Consider the following 18663-nt stretch of genomic DNA (forward strand, 5'->3'; position numbering starts at 1 on the left):
CATTCAGCAACATGCTCTCTCCCTACCTGCACAAAATGTTGGTTGAGGCCAATGAGGATGGAGCTCTACTTTGGACGAAGCGTTCATTACAGTTATACATAAGAAGGGTAAAGATCCAGAAGAGGTAGGGTCATACAGACCAATATCTCTCCTTAATACAGACCAAAAGATTTTAGCAAAAACTCTGGCTATCAGGCTTAGCACTTTAATTGGCAAATTGGTCCATTCGGATCAGACTGGCTTTATCCCTAACAGAAACTCATTCTTCAATCTCAGGCGCCTCTTCAATATTATGTATTCTCAGTGGTTACCCAACGTGGACCTTGCCGTCATATCTCTTGATGCCGAAAAGGCCTTTGACCAAGTTGAGTGGCCCTATCTATTCAAGGTCCTACAGAAATGTAATATTGGAGATGGGTTCATAAATTGGATCCAGCTTTTATATAGGAACCCCTGTGCCAGAATACTCACTAACCAATCATTGTTGGTTAGTATCATCGCCCCGATTTAACCTTTACAGAGGGACAAGGCAGGGTTGTGCGCTGTCGCCTATGCTCTTTGCCCTAATTATCGAACCGCTCGGTTCAACGATTAGATCTCATGCAGCAATACATGGCTATAATACTAAATATACTCAAAATAAGATTTCCCTATACGCAGATGACATCCTCCTCTATGTAACAGAACCCCAGGCTAGTATCCCAGCTATTCTAGATGTGATCAATTTGTTTGGTACCTTCTCGGGATACAGAATAAATTGGACGAAGAGTGAATTAATGCCTATACGGTCGTAAAAAACACCTCCTGGCTAGAACATCTACCAGTTAAGTTACCTTCAGAAAAATGTACCTACCTAGGAATTGTAGTTACCAAACAATACTCCTTACTATTTAAATAGAATTTCCCCTCTCTGATACAAAAACTCAAGGCAAATGTAAGGGATTTCCTCCTCTTCTTCCGAAGAGGAGAGGCGAAAAGGATTGGAGGACCAATATGCGGCGTGGTAAGTGTCCATGGTTCTTTTAATAAGAAATAGTACACATGAACAACTGAATACAAAAACAATAAACGTGGAATGAACGAAACCCAAAACAGTACCGTGTGGTGAAAAACACAGACACTGAAACAAACACCCACAAACACACAGTGAAACCCAGGCTACCTAAGTATGATTCTCAATCAGAGACAACTAATGACACCTGCCTCTGATTGAGAACCATACTAGGCCGAAACATAGAGGGAGGGTCTGGGTGGGCGTCTGTCCGTGGTGGCGGCTCTGGCGCGGAACGCGGACCCCACTTCACCATCGTCTTAGTCCGCCTCATTGTCCGCCTCCGTGGCTTCCTAACCATGGCAACCCTTCTAAATGACCCCACTGGACAGAGGGGCAGCTCGGGACAGAGGGGCAGCTCGGTACAGAGGGGCGGAAGCTCTGGCGCCTCTGGGCTGAGGGGCTCTGGCGCCGGACAGGCGGCAGACTCCGGCAGCGCCGGACAGGTGGGAACACCTGTAGGGAGGAGACAGAGAGACAGCCTGGTGCGTGGGGCTGCCACAGGAACCACCAGGCTGGGGAGACCTTCAGGAAGCTTGGTGTTAGGAGGAGGCACCTGAAGGACCGGGCTGTGGGGGAGCACTGGAGCTCTGGTGCGCAGCCTTGGCACCACTTCCCCAGGCTGGATAACTACTCTAGCCCGGACCCTCCAGAGTGCAGGCACAGGTTGAACCGGGCTGTGGGTAAGCACGGGAGATCTAGTGCCTACTACATGCACCTCTCCCTTAGGCTCCACTCCCACATTTGCCCGGCACGAGCGGAACGCAGGCATAGGACGCACTGCAACCTCCCATCGCACAGGAGACACAGTCTGCAGAGCCTGCGCAGGATACCCTGGACCAAAACTGCGTACCGGCGACCAGACACGCTGAGCAGGCACCATACGCCCTGGCTCGATGCCCACACTCGCATGACACTCTCAGGGGGCTGCCCTATAGCGCACCGAGCTATGGGCACGTACCGGCGAAACCCGTGCGCTTAACCGCATAACACGGTGCCTGACCAGTAACGCTACTTATAATAAGCACGAGGAGTGAGCTCAGGTCTGCTACCTGGCTTAGCCCCACACCTCGTGTGCCCCCCCCAAAAAATGTTTTGAGGCTGCCTCTCGTACCTGTTGCACTGCCATGCTGCCTCCTCATATCTACCCTTTTTCTTTCTACATGTCCTTGTTTTGTATGTCGTGTTTTGTATTATTTGTTTTGCACCCAGAACTCTGGGTCTTGTTGTTCCTGTATGCTCTTTTATGTTTAGATAATAATTGTATACCTGTCTTGTATACCTATACACCATTCTTGTGTGTGTTTAATAAAAAATATTTGAAACAACATATCTTTGCAAAAAGTGAATTGCTTTGTCACATTTTTTGCAGTATTACTTTAGTGCCTTGTTGCAAACAGGATGTATGTTTTGGAATATTTACATTTTGTACTGGCTTTCTTCTTTTCACGCTGTTAATTAGGTTACTATTGTGGAGATGTTACAATGTAATCTTTAGTTTTCTCCTATCACAGCTATTAAACAATGTAAGTGTTATGAAGTCAACGTTGGCCTCATGGTGAAATCCCTGAGTGGCTTCCTTCCTCTCCGTCAACTGAGTTAGGAAGGACGCCTGTATCTTTGTAGTGACTGGGTGTATTGATACACCATCAAATGTGTAATTAATTTCACCATGCTCAAAGGGATATTCATTGTCTGCTTTTTAAATTTTTTAAATCTACCAATAGGTGCCCTTCTTTATGAGGTGTTTGTGATTAAATCTGTGTTGGAAATTCACTGCTCGACTGATGGACCTTACAGATAATTGTATGTGTGGAGTACAGAGATGAGGTAATCATTAAAAAATCATGTTAATCACTATTATTGCACATAGAGTGAGTCCATGCAATGTATTATGTGACTTGTTAAGCAAATGTTTACTCCTGAACTCTAGACTTGCCATAACAAAGGATTTTAATACTTATTGACTAAAGACATTTCAGTTTTAAATTTTTCATTGATTTGTAAAAATGTTTAAATACATAATTCCATTGTATATGCTAATATATTCCTATTTATCTTTATTCTTTTGTATATGTAATCTGTAATCTGTAAATAGTTCAATAACGTTTTCATTTGTTCTAGACAAATGCCACGAAGACTTCCAGTGGTGTCAGGTTACATACCGACTGCTGCTGGTCCACTGTCTATCAGTTCACCTCAGTTTATAAGAGGGTGGAGTTCAACGTTTAACATTGCAACCCTGAGCTATTGGTGGAGGAGGAACTCCACTTTATATGACTACAGGATGTGATTAGAGATTGGTCGCAGAGTTACAAAGCAATCATATCATAATACTGTATAGAAGGAAAATTCCACAGCTAATAACCAGGGGTGCAACTTTCACTGGGGACGGGGGGGACATGTCCCCCCACAGTCGGAAGTTGCATTTTTGTCCCCCCCAGTTTTATCATTGGATTGTGATACAAAACAGGCAACGTTGTACTTTATGACCATGCAGACCCCTCAGAGCGGTCGGGTAGGCTGTTTGGAGTGTTTATTCTGAAAAGAAATGTCATAATAATAATTCCAAAGTTGTGCCCCTGGTAATAACTGATAACTATACTGAACAAAATGATTAGCCCAACATGCAACAATTTCTATGATTTTACTGAGTAACAGTTCAATATAAAGAAATTAATTAGGCCCTAATCTTTGGATTTCACCTGTCAAGTGGATGGATTATCAGAAATGCTCACTAACAAGGATGTAAACCATTTCTGGGATCTTTTAATTGAGCTTATGAAACATAGGACCAACACTAAACATGTTGCGTTTATATTTTGGTTCAGTAATTATGAGCAGATATTAAATAATGGCTGTTGTGTCCTCCAGTCTCTGCGTCTGGGGCGTATCAACAGCATGCAGATATTGTCGGCCTGAAGGAGGAAGAGTAGTTACTGGGTGTTAAGGGATGCATGTCAAAATATATTGGGATGAAGATTGTAGTGAGCAGACTATGTCATTGTAAATCAGACACTTAGTTGTGCAACTAGAAAGATACAGAATAAATACAGTACATCCACATCTACCATTATGAGCAAAAAAAACATAGGAGAGCTCTCTTGCTTATGTTGAGTTGAGAATCATCAGAGAATACTGACCACTTCATTAGAACTTGATCAAGAAGGCCGCAATATCCACGTGATGTAGAGGAGATACGAGGAGAGGAGGGTAGAAGTGACAGAGAAGAGGCCAGGAGAGACAGAGGGAAGGAGGGAGAGATTTAACCTCATCATGACTTGCCCAAAGACTGATGACATCCAAGCTGTTCCATATCTAGGATTTTCACAATGTCACTTTTATCACAGTGTGGGTGTTTTGACAGAAACCAGTAGTCCAATTCAGAGTTACCAGTTGGATTATTTTCTGTAGGAAAGGGACCAACAACAGTTTTAAAATAACTTTCAGAAAAGAGTATGTTAGATTTATAGATAGCATTATCAATAGTTTCTGTGTTATACTTCTAAATCCATATGGTTATGCTTCTCATCAAAGCTCATAAAATGTTTAAGGTGCACACAAGCACCATTGTCAATCAAAATGTAGAGAGTAGAATATAACATTTCATCTTTGTATTTAACCAAAGTGCTGTACTACTTACTGTACCATTGGGGATCTGCTGCATGGTTTGTCGTATTGGATCCTCTGCTCAGCTGTGGGAACATTGCCTGGTGACGTCATTGGCCTGCAACTCCACTGTAGTCAGCCAGGTATTTCTCTGGTTGAGAGGCAAGGAATCAGCAGCGGTGGCATCATTGCTTAGAGACTGAAACACACAGGAGGACCTCAGGTAAGTGGCATGTGAACACAAATGGTAAATGACACTCACGCCAATAAACAGCACACCAGTGGCACACAATATCAGTAACAATGGAGCAGTGATCATAGTTAAATTCACAGTCGATGTACAATAACTACTCACTCAGTAATGTTAAATAGTTAGGTTGCAGCTGTGACAGTGATGACAGTCACACCTGGATCCAATTTGCTGACTGTAAATTGCTTTCAATAAAAGCGTCTGCTAAATGACCACCATGTAAATACAAAAATGAACACTTGCAAAGCACTCTGGGTATTATTTTAATGTGCTCCAGCCATTAACAAGACCCAATTTTGTCAGGCAGGACCAAATCGGAACCAACCCTGGGCAAGTCTATGTTTGGGCCATATCAGGGCCGGTCCAGACCGGACCAAATCTGAACCAAACAACGTCTGTGGTTATAGTCGTCTATACATTTTCTCACATATTCACAGTCCACCGGTTTAAGAAAGTACAAAACATAATATATGTTTACGTTATTAACCTACAGTGCATATAGGTATTACCCCCTTGGGCTTTCACATTTCATTGTGTTACAAAGTGGATTCAAATTGATTTAATTTAGATTTTTTTCATGATCTACACAAAATATTCCAAGCAGAAACATTTTAAAGTGGAAAAATGATTCTAACATAGAAATTCATAAAAAGATAAAACAATAATACATATTGATTGGATAAATATGCACCCCGAGTCAAAACATGTTATAAACACCTTAATCAGTGATTAAAGCTGTAAGTCTTTTTGAGTAAATCCCAAAGAGCTGTGCACATCTGGATTGTGCAATATACTTGACAAAATTGTGTGTGTGTGTTTGGAACAGTAAAGGACCCTCAGGGTGGCATGCAGGCAGTTTTTTTTGTGTAGCTAAAAATATCACGGAGTCAGTCAAGTCAACCCATAATCATTTTCAGTCAAGTTACCCTAGAGGTCGGGAGATGGCGATATTGAAGTATGCTATACACTAATATCCCTTGTGGACTGGTTCGTACATAAAACATTCTCCATTCAGGCTGCATACTTTCTTTATGAAACACCATTTTCCACCACCATGCTAGAGTGGCTAATGCTACTTCCTGATGTTGCACCCCTCGTTCAGCCAGGGGTAAACAACAGACTGCTGCAACCTGAATGGCTGAACGTGATTCGCAACATCCAGATCTAGCATTCCTAGGCATTAGCCACTAGCAAGATGGTGGAAATGGTGTTTCATAAAGAAAGTATGTATATTTTATCCATAAAATGTAGGTAAGGAGGAAAATCGACGCCTTTGTAGCCGGAATGGAGAATGTTTTATGTATGAACCGGTCCACTAAGGATACAAGTGTATAGCTGGCTGCATGTGTTCCCTTTGGACGGTAAGAGGAAACGGCTCAATATCGCCATCTGCCGGCCTTTGGACTAAGGTCAAGTCAAGTGGGAACTTTTTACACGGAACGGAACTACTTTCCTACGGAGTAGTTTCAGTGCTGCAACAATAATGGCATCTGTGGAAAAGGCACATGTGGAGAACTCAGCAGGGATATTAGGTACACTAATTATTTTTCTTAGAATTGTTCAAAAGAAGTAGCCAGCTAGCGAGATGATTAACCTTGTATCGTTTGTCTCTCCCAGACCCAACAGACGGGACTCAAGCTGGTAGCTAGGCTAGCTATAGCATTGGCACTAGCATGATCAGATAATATATGGCTGCACGTTAGGCATAGTTGGCTAGCGTTATGTATCTAAAAAGTTACATTTACATTAAACCCTATGAAGTTAAGTAGGCAGATCAACTAACTAGCTAGCTACAGTACTTGCTTTCATTCGTCTTCACTCTGCATTTGAAACGTCAAATGGCATTAACGTTAGCTAGACTATGCGATGTAACTTGACTAGCATATGGATCTAACTTAGATAATTGGCTAGAAAGCTGTCTGTAAGCCACACATTTGATCGAATCAATAGTTAATGTAGTTAATAATTAATGAATCAATAGATTGTAGCTAGTGTTTTACAGAGAAGCATGAATAATGATAATATTAGAGGGTGTTAAATGTCTATTAGGTTAAGCTAGATATGAAGTGGCAGAGCTACTTGGATTAGGCCTAGATATTATTTGTATAAGACAATATGATAAATGCCTTGTTTTCACACATCAGAAGAGCCCCATGAGGACCACAGCGCTGAGAGTGATGATTCTGACAGAGGGAGCGATGGAGAGGGATCAGAGGTTGAAGGAAGTGAAGAGGAGGATGGAGAGAGTGAAGGGGAGAAAGAAGAGGGTGAAGGCAACAGGGAAGTAGATGATGTAGACACCAACCCCAATGCTGGATGGGCGGAGGCCATGGCCAAGATTCTGCAGAAGAAGACACCGGAGAGCAAACCCAGCATCCTGCTGAAGAACAAACAGCTGGACAAAATGAAGGAGAAGGAGAAGAAGGAGAATCTGGAGAGGAAGAAACAGGTACTGTGTGTTTTTTCATGTCTGTAGATGTTTGTGTGCATAGTCCTACTTGTTTGTTTTTGGATGTACCTACCTGTATGTCAATTTCTTGCTTTAATGAAAACAGGTCTTAAACTGATGCTCGTTATTGAAATCAGATAGATGATAGCCTGATATCAATTCAGCTGGAGTTGACTTGCACCCATGACATTTATTCAGTACAGCTTGCCTGTATGTGCGTGCATAATTACTTTTTTCCTGGCTGACAGACTGATAAAAAGCGAGCATGGGAGATGATGTGTCGAGAGAAACCAGACTTAGTAAAAGACCGAGAGAATGAGAGGAACCTGCAGAGAGTTGCTACCAGGTACATACACACTTGTGTGCCGCTTACAAACCTACAGTGCCTTCAGAAAGTATTCACATTCCTTTACTTTTTCCAAATTTAAAGCCTGAATTTCAAATGGATTACATTGAGATTTTTGGTCTCTACAAATTAATTTAAAAAATGGAATGCTGAAATGTCTTGAATCAATAAGTACAGTGCATTCGGAAAGTATTCAGACACCTTTACTTTTTCCACATTTTGTTACGTTACAGCCGTATTCTAAAATGTATTAAATATAGTCCCCCCTCAATCTACACACAATACCCCATAATGACAATGCAAAAACAAGGTTTAGAATTTTTTGCAAATGTATATTTAAAAAACAAAATGCAGAAATGCCTTATTTACATAAGTGTTCAGACCCTTTACTCAGTACTTTGTTGAAGCACCTTTTGCAGCGATTACAGCCTTGAGTGTTTGGTAGAACGCTACAAGCTTGGCACACCTGTATTTGGGGAGTTTCTCGCATTCTTTACTGCAGATCCTCTCAAACTCTGTCAGGTTGGCTGGGTAGCGTCACTGCACAGCTATTTTGAAGTCTCTCCAGAGATGTTCGATCTGGTTCAAGTCGGGCTCTGGCTGGGCCACTCAAGGACATTCAGAGATTTGTCCTGAAGCCACTCCTGCGTTTTCTTGGCTGTGTGCTTAGGGTCTTTGTCTTGTTGGAAGATGAACCTTCGCCTCAGTCTGAGATCCTGAGTGGTCTCCCAGTCCCTGCCGCTATTTAACCATTATTTAACTAGGCAAGTCAGTTAAGAACACATTCTTATTTACAATGACGGCCTAGGAAAAGTGGGTTAACTCCCTTGTTCAGGGGCAGAACATTTTTTTTGTCAGCTCAAGGATTCGATCTAGCAACCTTTCGGTTACTGGCCCAACACTAACCACTAAGCTAGCTGCCGCCCCATGCTTCACAGTAGGGATGGTGCGAGGTTTCCTTCAGACGTGATGCTTGGCATTCAGGCCAAATAGTTCAATCTTGGTTTCATCTGACCAAAGAATCTTGTTTCTCATCCTTTAGGCGCCTTTTGGCAAACTCTAAGCAGGCTGTTTGGCCGGGCAGCCAGCTCTAGGAAGAGTCTTGGTGGTCCCAAACTTATTCCATTTAGGATTGATGGAGGCCACTTTGTTCTTGGGGGGCCTTGAATGCTACAGAAATGTTTTGCTACCTTTCCCCAGATCTGTGCCTCAACATAATCTTGTCTCAGAGCTCTACAGACAATTCCTTCGACCTCATTGCTTGGTTTTTGCTCTGACATGCACCGTCAACTGTGGGACCTTATATAGACAGGTGTGTGCCTTTCCAAATCATGTCCAATCAATTGAATTTCCCACAGGCGGACTCCAATCAATTTGTAGAAACATCTCAATTTCCAGTCTCAGCAAAAGGTCTGAATACTTACCTAAATAAGGTTTCTGTTTTTGCTTTGTCGTTATGGGGTATTGTGTGTAGATTGAGGAATTTGTATTTATTGAATCTATTTTCAAATAAGGCTGTAACATAACGTGGAAAAAGTCTAGATTAGGGAGGTTTTCCATTGCCTAGCAATGAAGGGCACCTGTTGGCAGAAGATTACTTTTAATATCCCTATTGGATGGTGTATCAATACACCAGGTCGCTACAAAGATACAGGTGTCCTTCCTAACTCAGTTGCCAGAGAGGAAGGAAACCGCTCAGGGATTTCACCATGAGGCCAATGGTGACTTTAAAACAGTTAGAGTGTAATGGCTTTGATTGGAGAAAACTGAGGATGGATCAACAATGTTGTGGCTACCCCCACAATACTAACCTAATTGACAGAGTGAAAAGAAGGAAGCCTGTACAGAATACAAATATTCCTAAACATGCATCCTGTTTGCAACAACACACTAAAGTAATACTGCAAAAAATGTGGCAAAGCAATTCACTTTTTGTCCTGAATACAAAGTGTTTGTTTGGGACAAATCCAATACAACACATTACTAAGTACCATGCAGCATATTTTCAAGCATAGTGGTGGCTGCATCATGTTATGGATATGCTTGTAATCGTTAAGGTCTGGGGGGGGTTTCAGGATAAAAAAAAAAAACAAGAATGGAGATGAGTACAGGCAAAATCCTTTCCACCAGACACTGGGAGACAAATTCACCTTTCAGCAGGACAATAACTTAAAACACAAGGCCAAATATACACTGAAGTTGCTTACCAAGAAGACGGTGAATGTTCCTAAGTGGCCGAGTTAGTTTTGTTTTAAATCTGCTTAAATCTATGGCAATACCTGAAAATGGTTGTCTAGCAATGATCAACAAAGTATAATGGGCAAATATTGTACAATTCATGTGTGCAAAGCTCTTAGAGACTTACACAGACAGGCTCACAGCTGTGATCAATGCCAATGGTGATAATAACATGTATTCATTTAGTGGTGTGAATACTTATGTAAATAAATTATTTTTGTATTTCATTTGCAATAAATGAGCGAATATTTCAACAACAAAAATTAACTTTGTTATTATGGGGTTGTGTGCGTAGATGGGTGGGGGGGGGGGCACTTTAAACCATTTTGAATTCAGGCTGTAACACAAAATGGAATTCAAGGGGTATGAGTACTTTCTGAAGGATCTGCATATCTCTTAATGATGATAGTGCCTACCAGATGAAGATGGGGATAACAAAATTATTAGATCAGGAAAAAATCTTGTGCATTATATGATTTATGCTAAATATAAGCATCACAAAATATTACAATTAATCTTAAAGTGAATTGGCTTGAAATTCTACCAGAAAAACAGTGTCTTGTGTACCTCTCTTCACAGGGGAGTAGTACAGCTGTTCAACGCTGTGAGGAAGCACCAGAAAACAGTGGATGAGAAGGTGAAGGAGGCGGGCGGCTCGGAGAGGAAGAAGGCTAAGCTCCTCTCCTCTGTCTCCAAGAAAGACTTCATCAACGTGCTGCGGGGCACAGAGGGGGGCAGCGAGGTCGTCATCAAGACAGAGAGACAGACGGTGAGTTTCATCCCCCTCTCTCTCCCACTATTGATATGTTGTTTTCCCGAAGTTGGTCTTCGGCAGGGGTTAAAGTCGTCATGTTTCGTTGTCGCCCCCCCCCCGCAAACCAACATTAAAATCACTAGCCTATGTCAATTGTCTATACCCTATAGTAATAAGGTTAACCTAATCTGTTGGTTAGCTTGTCGTTCTGTGTGAGAAATTTGACATTTGAAACAGACTCTGGGACAGTTGTGGGACGATAGATCCCAAATTCATACAACCACTACACAATTGTTTTTTTTTAAAGCAACAGAAGATTTCAATAAACTGTGATTTTTTTTTTTACATTATAAGCAATGCGCACACGGCAGTAAGCTCCAGTATGTTCCAACCCAAAAGTAAAGATGCCTTCATAAAAAATGACTTGAGTAAAAGTCTACAAGTATGTTTTAAATCTACTTCAGTATCAAAAGTAAATGTAATTGCTAAAATATACTTAAAAGTAAAACTATTAATTATTTCAAATTCCTTATTAAACAAACCAGATGGCAAGATTTTCTTGTTTTAAAAAATGTACTGATAGCCAGGTGCACACTCCAACCTACACATCATTTACAAACTAAGCATTTGTGTTTAGTGAATCTGCCAGATCAGAGACAGTAGGGATGACCAGGCATGTTCTCTTGATACATTTGTGAATTGGACCAGTAAAAAGTACATTATTTTCTTTATGAATGTAGTGAAGTTGAAGTTGTCAAATATGCATTGTAAAGTACAGATACCCCCCACCACCACCACAAATAAAAACAATTTAAGTAGTCCTTTAAAGTATTTTTCCATAAATACCAACATGCAATTAGCAGGAATACACAGTTCTCAATGCACATGAGAGCGGTTTCATGTGACGGAGATGAAAATATCCGTTACAAATGTAGAAAGCATGCAACAACTTGCATGGGTTGCTAATATGACTAGGATTGTTCCTTTGGCTAATTAATAATGAAAGAAAGTTGATTTGAAAACCAATAGAACATGAGAGAAATGCTGTTTTCAGTGGCATATGAAGAAGTGGGTCTGCTTTTGGTAAGGCTTCTTTGAAACAAGTTAAGACATGCCTCATAACATAAACCATCCGTTTTTTAAATGTTTATTACGTTGATGGTTAAATAGTTTCAAAATGCCAATTGCGGAAACAGTCAACGCACAACAATTATGGGAAAAGCACGTTTGAAAGCCCAAATGATAATTTTTCAAGTTAATTATTATTAATAATAACAATCAGGATGTGTCCAATGGGGTAAATGCAGAAAAACAAACCCCATGCTTCAGCCTATGTATTTATATCCACTATGTCTCATCAGTTGGGCTACAGGTGATAATGCTTATTGCTAGTAGCACATCTGATAATATAGACCTTTCATGCTCAACTTGGGACCTCGAAGCCAGTTCCACAGCTTTTTTCCTCTAGTCGAGGACTGATTTTAGATCTGGGACACCAGGTGTGTGCAATTAATTATCAGGTAGAATAGAAAAACAGCAGTCTGGACCTCATAGGGTAAGAGTTGAATAACCCTGATGTAGACAATGCATGGTCCAATATAAAAATATTTTTTACTAGTATGTTATTGGGCTTATTTATTGAGGTGGAAATTATATTTTGGATGTGGTCAGCATAATTTTATTTTCATTCGTTTTGGGTAGAATGTCCTTTTAAAAAGTCACCAGAACTGAGCTTGTCAATTATCATGGGGAGGACACTGGACCCCCTAAACAAGGTGACTGGAATTGGTCAAACTCGCAGTTTAGTACATATACAAAATACATATACAGCGGCAGGGACTGGGAGACTAGTCAGGATCAAGGGAAAGATGAATGGATCAAAGTACCTGCTCCAGAGCGCTCAGGACCTCAGACTGGGGCGAACGTTCACCTTCCAACAGGACAGCGACCCTAAGCACACAGCCAAGACAATGCAGGATTGGCTTTGGGACAAGTCTCTGAATGTCCTTGAGTGGCCCAGCCAGAGCCCGCCTTGAACCCGATGGAACATCTCCGGAAAGACCTGAAAATAGCTGTGTAGCTATGCTCCCCATCCAATCTGACAGCTTGAGAGGATCTGCAAAGAAGAATGGGAAAAACTCCCCAAATGCAGGTGTGCCAAGCTTGTAGCATCATACCCAAGAGGACTTGAGGTTGCTTCAACAAAGGACTGAATAAAAGGACTGAATCTGAATACTTTAAAAAAATACTTAGTATATTTTTTTACTAGCAAACATTTCTAAAAACCTGTTTACTTTGTCATTATGGGGTACTGTGTATATATTGGGGTGAAAAAAACAATGATACATTTTCGAATCAAGCTGTAACCTGGAAAATGAGTTCTGAATACTTGCCGAATGGCCTGTATTTATTGAAATATAGGCCTACAGTGCCTTCGGGAGGACCCCTTGACTTTATCCTCATTTTGTTTCAATTATGGCCTAGGAACAGTGAGTTAACTGCCTGTTCAGGGGCAGAACGACAGATTTGTACCTTGTCAGCTCGGGGATTCGAACTTGCAACCTTTCGGTTACTAGTCCAACGCTCTAACCTCTAGGCTACCCTGCCGCTTTTCCTTCACTCTGCGGTCCAACTCATCCCAAACCATTTCAATTGGGTCGGGTGATTGTGGAGGCCAGGTCATCTGATGCAGCACTCCATCACTTTCCTTCTTGGTCAAATAGCCCTTACACAGCCTGGAGGTGTGTTGGGTCATTGTCCTGTTAAAAAAGAAATTGTATTCCCACTAAGCGCAAACCAGTTGGGGTGGCGTATTGCTGCAGAATGCTGTGGTAGCCATGCTGGTTAAATTTGCCTTGAATTCTAAATAAATCACTGACAGTGTCACCAGCAAAGAACCATCACACCACCACCTCTATGCTTCATGGTGGGAACCATACATGCAGAGATCATCCGTTCACCTACTCTGCTTCTCACAAAGACACCGCCGTTCGAACCAAACATCTCAGATTTGGACTCATCAGACCAACGGACAGATTTCCAAGAGTCTAATGTCCATTGCTCGTGTTTCTTGGCCCAAGCAAGTCTCTTCTTATTGATTTCCTTTAGTCGTGGTTTCACTATATCCAACGTGGGAGAAAGCGCATTTGTTATAAGGTAATATAATTTTTTATTAATGTTGCAGCATGGACTGTGCCATCCCCACAGCCTCCGCAATGGATCAGTCCACAGGTGTCTTGTACACCATGATTTTTAATGTTTTTTTTGCCTCTTCTCAACTTAAGAAATAGCGGTCGACCAAACAATCAACCAGTTGACTAAATGTGGTCAGCTCTCTTTGCAACCCAATTGACCTGGTAAAATAAGGAATAAATTAAATAAACAATTTTAGCTTGGATATAGCATGTGATAAGTATTTTTTTATTTTTAAATCTAATAGACTGATTCTCAAGCAAGAGGGTACTTGACTGAAGTAGTTTGATATGGTGGTAGTTATGGTGCAGCGATCCACTATGTTGATTGGGAATGGGAAGATGGCCGTAAAGGGGAACATAGGCCAAATCCATCTCACAGCATCTGTATAAATACACTGCTCAAAATAATAAAGGGAACACTTAAACAACACAATGTAACTCCCAAGTCAATCACACTTCTGTGAAATCAAACTGTCCACTTAGTAAGCAACACTGATTGACAATAAATTTCACATGCTGTTGTGCAAATGGAATAGACAACAGGTGGAAATTATAGACAATTAGCAAGACACCCCCAATAAAGGAGTGGTTCTGCAGGTGGTGACCACAGACCACTTCTCAGTTCCTATGCTTCCTGGCTGATGTTTTGGTCACTTTTGAATGCTGGCGGTGCTTTCACTCTAGTGGTAGCATGAGACGGAGTCTACAACCCACACAAGTGGCTCAGGTAGTGCAGCTCATCCAGGATGGGACATCAATGCGAGCTGTGGCAAGAAGGTTTGCTGTGTCTGTCAGCGTAGTGTCCAGAGCATGGAGGCGCTACCAGGAGACAGGCCAGTACATCAGGAGACGTGGAGGAGGACCGCAGCAGGACCGCTACCTCTGCCTTTGTGCAAGGAGGAGCACTGCCAGAGCCCTGCAAAATGACCTCCAGCAGGCCAAAAATGTGCGTGTCTCCTCAAACGGTCAGAAACAGACTCCATGAGGGTGGGATGAGGGCCCGACGTCCACAGGTGGGGGTTGTGCTTACAGCCCAACACCGTGCAGGACGTTTGGCATTTGCCAGAGAACACCAAGATTAGCAAATTCGCCACTGGCGCCCTTTGCTCTTCACAGATGAAAGCAGGTTCGCACTGAGCACATGTGCTCAGACGCTGTGGAGAACGTTCTGCTGCCTGCAACATCCTCCAGCATGACCGGTTTGGCGGTGGGTCAGTCATGGTGTGGGGTGGCATTTCTTTGGGGGGGTGCACAGCCCTCCATGTGCTCGCCAGAGGTAGCCTGACTGCCATTAGGTACCGAGATGAGATCCTCAGACCCCTTGTGAGACCATATGCTGGTGCGGTGTGCCCTGGGTTCCTCCTAATGCAAGACAATGCTAGACCTCATGTGGCTGGAGTGTGTCAGCAGTTCCTTCAAGAGGAAGGCATTGATGCTATGGACTGGCCCGCCCGTTCCCCAAATCTGAATCCAATTGAGCACATCTGGGACATCATGTCTCGCTCCCATCCACCAACGCCACAGACTGTCCAGGAGTTGGCGGAAGCTTTAGTCCAGGTCTGGGAGGAGATCCCTCAGGAGACCATCCGCCACCTCATCAGGAGCATGCCCAGGCGTTGTAGGGAGGTCATACAGGCACGTGGAGGCCACACACACTACTGAGCCTCATTTTGACTTGTTTTAAGGACATATCATCAAAGTTGGATCAGCCTGTAGTGTGGTTTTCCACTTTAATTTTGAGTGTGACTCCAAATCCAGATCTCCATGGGTTGATAAATTTGATTTCCATTGATAATTGATGTGTGATTTTGTTGTCAGCACATTCAACTATGTAAAGAAAAAAGTATTTAATAAGAATATTTCATTCATTCAGATCTATGATGTGTTATTTTAGTGTTCCCTTAATTTTTTTGAGCAGTGTATATAGACACAATTGCTGCTCTCATAATAACAGCAGCACCATAGGGACAGTCTGTTGACATACATGTTTATATACTAACAGGGCTTCAGGGTTAGAGGGTCAGTGTTATTGCTGGGCTGGCACTGGGGATTGAAGGGCTTAGATTGATGTCAATCCCCAAACTACCATCTATTATGTCAGGAAAAGATTTCCCACGCCCAAACGAGATTTTTTTCTGTTGACAAATTTCAGATTTTAACAGTAATAAACTGCATAATGTATAAGGCAGGTCTGTAATAATTGCCATCAAAACAGCTTTATTTAATTGCATATAATTTAATAAATACTCTCTGGAGTGTCCTGTTGTCTTAAGTGTAGTTTCCCCCGATGTCCACTTGGTGGCACTGTTGACTTTGGGATGTTGTGAAACTTTCTAGGAGACTATTGTTATGATTTCGTATTTATTTTTATTTAATCTTCATTTAACTAGGCAAGTCAGTTAAGAACAAATTATTATTTACAATGAAGGCCTATACCAGCCAAACCTGGATGACGCTGGGCCAATTGTGTGCCACAAGTACCCTATTGAATTCCCAATCACGGCCGTTTGTGATACAGCCTGGATTCAGGGTGTCCGTAGTGACGCCTCAAGCACTGAGATGCAGTGCCTTAGACCACTGCATCTCAGTTGATGAGACTGATGAGTTGGGAGTTATAGTGGTGGTCTATTCCTGTGTTTGACCATACACCTGAAGCGGAAATATATTTGATATAAGAAACAGATCATTTATGGATAATAAGTACCATCTTTGTATAAAAAAAAGCGAATATATATTTTTTGTGTATAGACTGGCAGAGAGGCAGAAGAGAAGCCAGCTTGGAGCGTGCTGAGAGATGACTTCATGATGGGAGCCTCCATGAAGGACTGGGACAAGGAGAGCGACGAGGAGGGGGGCGAGGAGGAGGCACCAGGGGGTGCAGAGGACTACAACAGCGAGTCGGACTGAGCAGACAGGCCCATCTGTGTAAGTATGTGTACGACTGAGCACACCCAGGAGTACAGAAGACCGTGCCTTTGAGTCCACTGTGAGGAATGGAGCTGAAGGGTCCTGCATCGCTGAGATCAGCTCAACCCAGCCTCCCTATCCTCTTCCCACAGAGGCAGCCCTACCAGGCCCAAAGACTCCTCTTTTGAATTTTCTATATGGAACCAGGAGCTGAAGAAAGACTGGGGTCAAGGTCCTGTTCTGGCGCACAATTATTTACGGCAGGATCCCTAGTTTGTTTAATGCTGGTGCTCTCTGGCTTGTAAATGTCCCACTGAACATTTTTCTGTCTGAACTCTGTTGTATATAGACCTTTTTTTTCATAACAGTTGCATGTCCCTCAATAAAAAGCCAGTTGATAAACATTTCCTTTTTCAGTTTTGGGATTCGTTTGTGATTAGTTCTAATGTAGCCTTTCACTGAATACTAATTTAGTTATATTACTAGTTATAGCACTAGTTTATCTAAAGACTATCAATGTGTTTATACACTGTGTACAAAACATGCACACCTGCTATTTCCATGACAGACTGACCAGGTGAATCCAGGTGAAAGCTATGATCCCTTATTGATGTCACTTGTTAATTCCACTTCAATCAGTGTAGATGAAGGGGAGGAGACAGGTTAAAGAAGGATTTTTAAGCCTTGAGACAATTGAGACATGGACTGTTTGTGTGCCATTCAAGGGGTGAATGGGCAAGACACAAAAGATTGAAGAACTGAAACACTGATGGGTTTTTCCCGCTCAACAGTTTCCTGTGTGTATCAAGAATGGTCCACCACCCAAAGGACATCCAGCCAACTTGACACAAACTGTGGGAAGCATTGGAATCAACATGGGCCAGTATCCCTGTGGAACGCTTTCGGCACCTTGTGGAGGCTGTTCTGAGGTCAAAAGGGGATTGGTGCAACTTAATATTAGGAAGATGTAGTTAGTGTTTTGTACAGTATCTAGTTTATTTCATCAATTATATATACTGTATATATATATTTGTATGTTCTGTGGTTGTAGTTATCATATGACAAACAAAATACATGGTAGACATGCTCCCTGTCTGTCAGAGAATGTGAGATGCGCTACTTATGACCCCTCAGAGAGGAAATGTGTGTGTGCCAGAGAGCACGGAACAGCTGCTGACATAAAGATGCTCTCCCACTACATAAACTTCTCGTTTTGTGACGCTCACCCCGTTTTACACACTGCTTGCCTGTGTGTGTCTACTGGACGGTTGCCAAGGTGACGGCCCTCGCCTCAAAGTGACCCTGAGTGCCAAGTTGGTGTGGAGACTGCCCAGTGGCAGTTTTTCTGAATCTTTTCTCTTTCTCTCCATTTCTTCTTTCTTTTTTTTACTCCCTCTCTTCCTGTCTGACCCTTGCCACACACATACAAGTAGTGGAAATATTTGCAGAGCGCCCTTATCGCCGCAAGGAGAATGCCACCACGACTCAGCCGACCTGTCTCCACTGCGTAGAATGCTCATTTGTCATGGCAACACTGCGACCTGCCGCTATGGAATGCCAGGGCTCTCCTGGCTCTGTTGACACACTGCTAGAGAACCAGCCTGCTATGTCATCTCATCCTCTTCAGTCTATATGGTATTTCCCTCTGTCCCTCTTTATTAGGTCCAGCTGTCCCTTTGTTGCTCTAACCTGGGCCATGTTCATTAGGCACAGAATGGAAGAAGATGTAGGTAATCAGCAAGGCACTACCTGAATTTGCCCAATAAGACACTTGTTTTTGTTTTCCGTCCTTTTGTCGGTATGCCTAAATGAACACGACCCAAGGTTTTTCCTGGGCCGTTGTACAGGGATTGTAGAGAAGGAGT

At 42.4% G+C, this 18663-nt stretch overlaps 1 protein-coding gene across 3 annotated transcripts; it reads left to right on the top strand.

Moving 5' to 3' along the window:
- The first annotated feature begins 6316 nt into the window (after window positions 1–6316).
- LOC109902228 (RRP15-like protein) lies at window positions 6317–17205 on the top strand. 3 transcript variants are annotated; one of them, XM_020498401.2, is made up of 6 exons: window positions 6317–6442; window positions 7055–7359; window positions 7608–7705; window positions 10523–10712; window positions 16640–16816; window positions 16951–17205. In XM_020498401.2, the coding sequence occupies exons 1-5, from the start codon at window positions 6394–6396 to the stop codon at window positions 16796–16798; spliced, it is 801 nt and encodes a 266-aa protein (XP_020353990.1). In that variant the 5' UTR covers window positions 6317–6393; the 3' UTR covers window positions 16799–16816; window positions 16951–17205. The 3 variants fall into 3 exon arrangements, with proteins under 3 accessions (XP_020353990.1, XP_020353989.1, XP_020353991.1); XM_020498400.2 differs by having other exon boundaries at window positions 16640–17205; XM_020498402.2 differs by having other exon boundaries at window positions 6345–6442; window positions 7058–7359; window positions 16640–17205.
- Window positions 17206–18663: the final 1458 nt, after the last annotated feature.

The sequence above is a fragment of the Oncorhynchus kisutch genome, linkage group LG13 (assembly GCF_002021735.2).
Source record: "Oncorhynchus kisutch isolate 150728-3 linkage group LG13, Okis_V2, whole genome shotgun sequence".
In the NCBI taxonomy this organism is placed as follows: domain Eukaryota; kingdom Metazoa; phylum Chordata; class Actinopteri; order Salmoniformes; family Salmonidae; genus Oncorhynchus; species Oncorhynchus kisutch.